Source organism: Montipora foliosa, chromosome 10, assembly GCF_036669935.1.
Source record: "Montipora foliosa isolate CH-2021 chromosome 10, ASM3666993v2, whole genome shotgun sequence".
NCBI lineage: Eukaryota > Metazoa > Cnidaria > Anthozoa > Scleractinia > Acroporidae > Montipora > Montipora foliosa.
Genome location: NC_090878.1, coordinates 28443144 through 28450643, shown reverse-complemented (window position 1 = coordinate 28450643; position 7500 = coordinate 28443144). Strand labels below are relative to the sequence as shown.

Sequence of the window (7500 nt, the reverse complement as noted above, 5' to 3'; positions counted from 1 at the left end):
TTTGACAGAGAAGTGATTTCTCCGAAGAGGAACAAGATGTTTGGATATAGCGTACGTGGGGCTACCTATGCTGCTTGTGATGGGTCTGAGTGGTCTTGCAGGTTTATGAATTTTCGGGAGACCATAAAACGACGCTGGCGTTGAATTGCTGCAGTGTAGTTTTTTGCACAGTTGCGGTCCAATTTGTGATCCGCTGTCATCCTTTTCCTCTTTGATGTTAAGCAAAAGTTTGTTACTTATTTTTCGACGTTTGATGATGGATTTGATCTTTTGTCTGATTTTCAAATAAGTGTTTGTATCGTTCAACAAAACAGATACTTTTTCTTGGTATTCATCCTTACCCATTACTACGACGGATCTCCCTTTATCGGCAGAAACGATTGTTACCTCCTCATCTTTTCTCCGGTTATTCAATGCCCTTTCCTCTTCTCTCGTTACGTTAACCGCTGCGGGCAATTTGCAAGTTTTCAAGGAGTTAGCGACTGAGACACGTATCGTGTCTTTGGCTGATTGACTCAAATTGTAAATGCCCGTTTCTATGGAGGATAGTATTTTTGAGACAGGAACTTTCCTTGGAGCGATAGAAAAATTTAGTCCCTTTTTGAGGGCCGCAGTCTCAACAGGAGTCAAACCCCGTTTGGATATGTTAACAACCCATTTCTCCTGGTCAACCACGGTTGATCGCTGCGTTTCTTTGCTTATCAGATCGTCGATTTTTCTCGCGTGCGTGTCTGCTAACCGTTCTGAATTAGTCTCAGATGTTTGCCTCACATCACTTTGGAGAGCGAGCATATCCTCACGAAATAGGTGGTGTAATGTATTGGGCCGCTAAGTATGTTGGGATAGGAAAAACCATGTGCTTTTGATAGCGGCGGCCATGTTACGTTTGCAATGAAATTGGTTGAGTTAAATCTGTTTGTTTGGATACTTTATTACTCTCGGGAATACTACATTGGCGACGAGGAGAAACGAAAAGCAATGGAAAAGAGCGTGTTACCGAAATTTGATTGTTTCTCTGATCCAGCGACGATTGGTCCCCGATGGAAGAGGTGGTTAACTTCATTCGAACTGTACGCGGACGGGAAAGGGCTTATTATAAGCGAAGGAACCACAGCAGCAACTAAACAGCGGCGACGAGCAATGTTACTCCACCTGGCTGGGCCTGATGTGCAGGAGATATTCACCACCTTAACTGAAACCGGGGATGCTACAAATTACGCCAGTGCTGTTGAAGCTCTCAACGCCTATTTCGTGCCACAGGTAAATTCAGCATTCGCCCGCCAGACCTTTCATCGGATCACACAAAACCCAGGTGAGACAGTTCAGCAATTCGCTACTCGCTGAAGACAAGCAGCTAAAGATTGTGATTTTGGCACTGATGCCGACAACCAGATAAGAGACGCAGTTTTGAATAAGTGCACTTCCATTTACATCAAACGAAAATTGCTTGAAGAAGGCCAAGGACTGAACTTAACACGCACCCCAGAGGTTGCAGCAAAATGCGAAAAGATAGAAACCCAACTGGCTGCCCTTTCAGAAAGGGGGTAGAATCAGAACATATCAATAGAATCAATGAGAGAAGTAACAATCCGAGTACAAGCATGCAAGGCCGATTCCAAGGGAGAGATAAGACATGTTATAGATGTGGTTTATTGGGACATTTCGGTCGTGATCCCCAGTGCCCAGCAAAGGGCAAAACATGCAGGAAATGTCGCGGGAAAGATCATTTTGAAAAAGTTTGCAAGACAAAGTCATATGCTCGCCAGGTTGGGCGGGACCCGATGACAATGACCCTGGGCCCCAGCAGGACTATGCTACAGAAGGAGGACACCCAGAAATGGTCACCGTACAAGTAGGAGGAGTAAACCTTAGGATGTTAATAGACTCTGGGTCGAGCAGCAACATTATTGACGAGGGGACGTGGGAACAGCTTAAGGTGAAGGGAGTGAAATGTGAATCACAAGTGGCTACCCCAGACAAGAAGCTATACCCATATGCGTCTAGTCAGCCACTGCCAGTTAAGGGTAGTTTTAAGTGCACAGTGAGTGTTTGTGATAGATCCACCAAAGCTGAAGTCTTGGTGATTAAAGGTAGAGGGATGTCGTTGCTTGGAAAGATCACAGCCACAGAACTGGGGGTGTTAAAAGTTGGCATTAACATTGCTATGGTAACAAGTAAAGCTGACAATTTAAAACAGCAGTACCCAGAGGTATTTGAGGGTGTCGGAAAACTGAAGAACAAACAGATATCCCTGGATATAAACCCCACTGTAAAACCTATTGCACAGCCTTATAGAAGGGTGCCATTTAATTTGAGAGGAAAGATCCGAGATAAGACCACAGAACTGTTGGACATGGGAATAATTGAACCAGTGGAAGGTCCAGCCCCCTGGGTCAACCCTGTGGTGATTGTCCCAAAGGACAACGGGGACATCCACCTATGTGTGGACATGAGTCAGGCAAACCAAGCCATTATGGGAAGACGATATCCAATTCCTACAGTTGATGAGGTGTTACATACAACGAATGGCTCTAAGGTTTTCAGTAAACTAGACCTTAAATGGGGGTACCACCAGTTGGAGTTGAGCCCAGAATCCAGGGAAATCACAACCTTTGCTACACCTGATGGTTTGTTTCGATACAAGCGTTTACTCTTTGGGGTCTGTTCTGCCAGTGAACAATATCAGCATGAAATCGCTTCAGCCTTGGCAGGTATTGAAGGTGTCGAAAACATTTCGGATGACATTGTGGTGCATGGTCCCGACACAGAAAGACACAACAGGCGACTCCACCAAACTATAGAGCGTCTGCAAGAGTGCGGTCTCACTTTAAATGCTGAGAAATGTTTGTTCAACACGGACAGGCTGGTGTTCATGGGCATGCTGCTTTCAGAGAAAGGCATTGGTCCTACAGCAGATCGTGTTAAAGCAGTATTAGAGGTGGAAGAACCAAAGAGTGCGTCAGATGTACGTAGCTTTCTGGGTTTAGCCAATTACAGCAGCCGGTTCATACCTCACTTTGCCACTTTATCTGAAACCCTGCGAAGACTGACAAGGAAAGAGACACCCTTTGAATTTGGACCAGAGCAGAAGAAGTCCTTTGAATGTCTCAAACAGAAGATGGCAGAAGCTTGTACTTTGGCATATTTCGATGGTTATGCGCCCACCAAGATAATCACGGACGCCAGTGCAGTTGGGCTGGGCGCTGTTCTCGTACAGAAGCAGGACAGTACATGGACACCGGTATGTTATGCAAGTCGTAGTTTGACTGGATGTGAGCAGAGATACTCCCAGACAGAGAAGGAGGCGCTCGGTGTGGTGTGGGCATGCGAGAGACTCCATGTCTATGTGTATGGGATGCAGTTTGTTGTAGAGACCGACCACAAGCCTTTAGAGGTCATATAGGGTCCACGGTCAAGACCATGTGCACGGATAGAACTATGGGTTTTCAGATTACAGCCATATGATTTCAGTGTGATACACAGGCCAGGGCGCGAGAACATTGCTGATCCATTGTCGCGTCTACTCCATACGAGGGTCGAACCTGACAACCACCAGCGGTGCACTGAGGAGTATGTTAGGTTTGTTGCTGCAAGTGCAACACCAACGGCACTCACAACACGTGAGATAGAAGAGGCCTCTGCCGATGATGAAGAGCTGAAAGAAGTGAGGAAAGCTATTGCAACGGGGCGGTTTGAAAAGTGTAGACAATATATGACAGTGGCGGGGGAGTTGTGTGTCATTGGTCAGCTCGTGCTTAGAGGTACACGCATTATTATTCCTAGTAAGTTGCAGCCAAGGACCTTAGCACTTGCTCATGAAAGCCACTTGGGCGTGGTTGGCACCAAACAGAACCTCAGAACCAAGGTGTGGTGGCCCGGGATGGATAAAGCAGCGGAGAGACATTGCCGAGCATGCCATGGGTGTCAGCTGGTGGCACAACCAGATCCTCCTGAACCTATTCGATCCACCTCATTACCCGATGGACCCTGGCAAGACTTAGCAGTAGATTTACATTTTGGATTTTGGAAGTGTCAGAATTGTTGGACACGAGGCTAACTACCACGAGCGACTTTTCTTGGAAGCCTGGTACTCAATAAAGTATCCGCAATCTGGAAATGACCACATCGCCATACCAGAGGTCTACAAGTCTCTGGCATGCGCGTAAGTCTCGTGCTAGGTTTTCAAGAAACTGCACGCGGATTTTCATCAGCGCGCGCTCGACGTGCTGTTGTTATTTGACTCACGCGTGCTACCGTTATATTGCAACTTCTAAAGGCTTAAGCACCGAAACGTCTTGCACGAAACATCAAAAAAACTAGGCAATGTCAAACCATTGTATTACTATCTAGTACTGCTTTCTTTGAACGGAAATGGAAACTGGACCACGATGATCTCATTCATTTGCACGGTATGGGACTTGAACCCATGACCCTCAGAGTAAAACTCTGATGCTTTACCTATTGATCTAATAGGGACCATGTCTTTGTCCACTGAATTGTAATTGTGAGCCATAGGATTTTTTGTGAGTTGAAACCGTGAGTCATTAAACTAGTGAAGTAACGGAACATCTCAGGGGTACCGAAGGTCAATTTTTGGAAAATATCTGCTCGGAAGACGATTTGAGATCTAGAATTTTCGGAACATTTGTTGTAAAATTTTTTGCTTGCCTGCCTCTCCTAGGATTTTCGAACATCTGAAAAATGGTATAATTGCCCATTTTTAACGGATTTTTACCCTGAAAAGGTCACCTAGAATTTTCGGGAGCCTTTTTTCTGGCTGAAAATTTCGAAAAGGTAATTTTTGATCCCTATAATTTTTGGATCACTAGACTTTCACCTGGGAAATCCGAACAAATGAAAAATTTGTAGGGGATAAAAATATGCCTATATCTACCGTTTAAATACTAAAATACGTTGAACAATTCCATATATGGTTAAGTGGTTTTAAACTATGTTCTCGTTGGGTGCCCCTGACATCTGGAGACTATTTCGTCTCATTTTCCGAAAAAATGAATTCGTGAACAAAAGTGAGACTAAAAGAAAATACTAAGCTAATTATATGAACGAAGATAATAATAAAAATTCGTCTCTCAAGGAGCGTGCGGACAGAAAAGAAATCAAAATTTGGGACCCATCGAAACTCCCAATGCGTGCGAAGAAGCTGAAGATGACCCCGAGAAAGTAGTTAAAAACAGCAATCTGGCCGTGGCAGAGGGTAATTTCGGTCCTGATTTGATACTTCTTGACGGTAAAGAAATCTTATTCTGAAAACTGAAACACTGAAGGCTAAGTTGGACAAACGAGGGCTGAAGAAGTGCACACTGGCGGGATGATTTCGGGCCGCCATGACATCTCAGTGAACATGTCTCCCAAGCAATCATCAAAAGGCTCGTTTACACAGAGCGATTTTATCGTGCGACAAGAGCTGCGATAAAATCGCAGCAAAGTTGCACTAAATTTCGAGCATGTTCGAATTTGCGGCGACAAGGCTGCGATCTGTCGCGCTACAAATCGCAGTGAAATCGTCGGCTGTTCACACGCGCGATTTGCTGTCGCCGTAAAATCGCCGTTCGATCGCACCTCTTGTCGCGCGATAAAATCGCTCTGTGTAAACGAGCCTAAAGACAGCAAGTCAGACAGCAAACATTCGCAAATGAGAGAAAAATAAGTTAAGACGCAGATCATGATATATTTTTATTTATTGAGGCCAAAGTAAGGGACTGTGCAATAATTATCAGGAAGGGGGGGTCCTAAAATGAGCTTCACCAAAGGAAAAATTAGATAGGTCCCCTCCAGGAGTGTCAAGATTAGCTCTGACCCCCCCCCCTCACGTTCTCTCAAAATTATGATGTGCCTCCCCCCTCTCTAACCCGTACCTTTATTAACCGTGCTGCAACGCATTCCACTGCGTCGTTAGGGATGAAGAGCACCTCGAAACTTTGTTCTTCATAATCGTCAATTTCCGAATCGTCTGATTGTTCATTATCTCCTTGATCTTCGGAACTGCTAGATTGCTGCTCATCCGGGTTTTCTTTACGTTGAGCTTCCCCAGCACCTAGAACACGAACTACGAGTGCTGCTTTCCCTCCGCTGACGGATAATCCGTGTTCCTTTAGGTAGAGTTTCAGTTTACTTGCGAATTGCATTATTCGGTAACAAACTCCTGTCAGATTTTTACGAAAGTTTCAAAACAAGGGCTGAAACCAATGCAGCATTGATGAAGCAGGAGTTTATCGCGGAAAGAGACAGGCAATATAAAGTTACTTTAGACATTGAAAAACTTGAGAACAGATACCAATATCTTTTATCCGACAACCCTGCTTGTGCAGGAAGGTTTCTCCGAGAGGATTACAAGCCAACTCCCCATGATGACAGCAACATCAGACGTTGCAAAAAAGAGGCAAATGATATCCAGGACAAGCTTAATGCTGTCGTAACCAAGTTAGAAAAACACGACAAAAGTCTTTTTACAGACAATGGCAAACTGAAGACTGGCCTCAGCTGTTTACACAAATTTAATGCTGAACAACGTCATTCAATAAAGTCTCAAGTCGGTTTAAACGTTCTGCATCTTGTAGAAGACCTGGATAGGGTGATGGCTAAATATAAAGCGACATTTCCTATTGGTGCCAAATCTAAAGCATCCAAATAAAAAAAAAGAAGGAACAGAAGAAAAAAAGGGAGAAGAAGAGGATTGCTGCCTCAGAAAACCGTAGGACCCGAACCTGTATAATTTTTCGGTCTTTGGGAGGTGAACCCATTGATGACAACTATGAAACAGAAGTACCGGTATGTGGCATTCCTCAACTAGAAACTGTAGACCTAGAAACCCTCTCGCTGTTTAAATCAAGAACAGACCTGGCATGTCTGCGGGACCTCTTAAATGCCAAATGTTTTTTGGCAAAGCTCACAACGTGGTTTGTGACTTCTGTGCATGAGCGATTGTTTCAATCTATCGTATGTTGACATTCTAAATAAGTTAAAGCATGTGTTTATGTTGATGCAATATTTAGACATTATGGATGGTCAAAGGCGTGGCATCTGTCTATTTGGAAAATGTTTATTTATTCATTATCGAATTTGTGAAATTTAATTAAGACCCCCCCTCAACTTACTTGAGAAATCTAATGCAGAGCCCCCCCTCCTTTCCATTATTTTAACTTAAGGCCCCCCCTCTGGTTCTAGCCCCCCCCTCCTGATAATTATTGCACAGTCCCTAAGAGAGGTTTGCGCCTATGAAATTGCCAAACTAAAGTCTGATGCCAGTGAATCGTATACAAATGAGACCATTGCATTCCTGGGTGACAGCATGAAAACGCATCCGACTACAGAGCGAAAATAGCTCCTTAAAACAAAGATTGCAATTGTTGGATTCTAGTTACATAAGTAGGAAAGAATAACCAAAAGGACACCTTGTGAATGTACTAGAGTGCTCTGACTCACAAACTCGAAACATGAGCCCGGTTAGCTTAGTCGGTAGAGCATCAGACTTTTAATCTG

General features: G+C 44.2%; 1 protein-coding gene and 1 non-coding gene across 2 annotated transcripts in view; one reads left to right on the top strand and one right to left on the bottom strand.

Moving 5' to 3' along the window:
- The window catches only part of LOC137972730 (uncharacterized), a 1380-nt gene extending 588 nt beyond the window's left edge, over window positions 1-792 (bottom strand). Inside the window, exon 1 of the mRNA XM_068819450.1 lies at window positions 1-792. This exon is cut by the window's left edge and continues 588 nt beyond it. Within this exon, the coding sequence (XP_068675551.1) occupies window positions 1-792 (792 nt within the window).
- Window positions 793-7458: 6666 nt separating this feature from the next.
- The window catches only part of Trnak-uuu (transfer RNA lysine (anticodon UUU)), a 73-nt gene continuing 31 nt past the window's right edge, over window positions 7459-7500 (top strand). Inside the window, exon 1 of the tRNA in view lies at window positions 7459-7500. This exon is cut by the window's right edge and continues 31 nt beyond it. This is a non-coding gene — a tRNA (tRNA-Lys).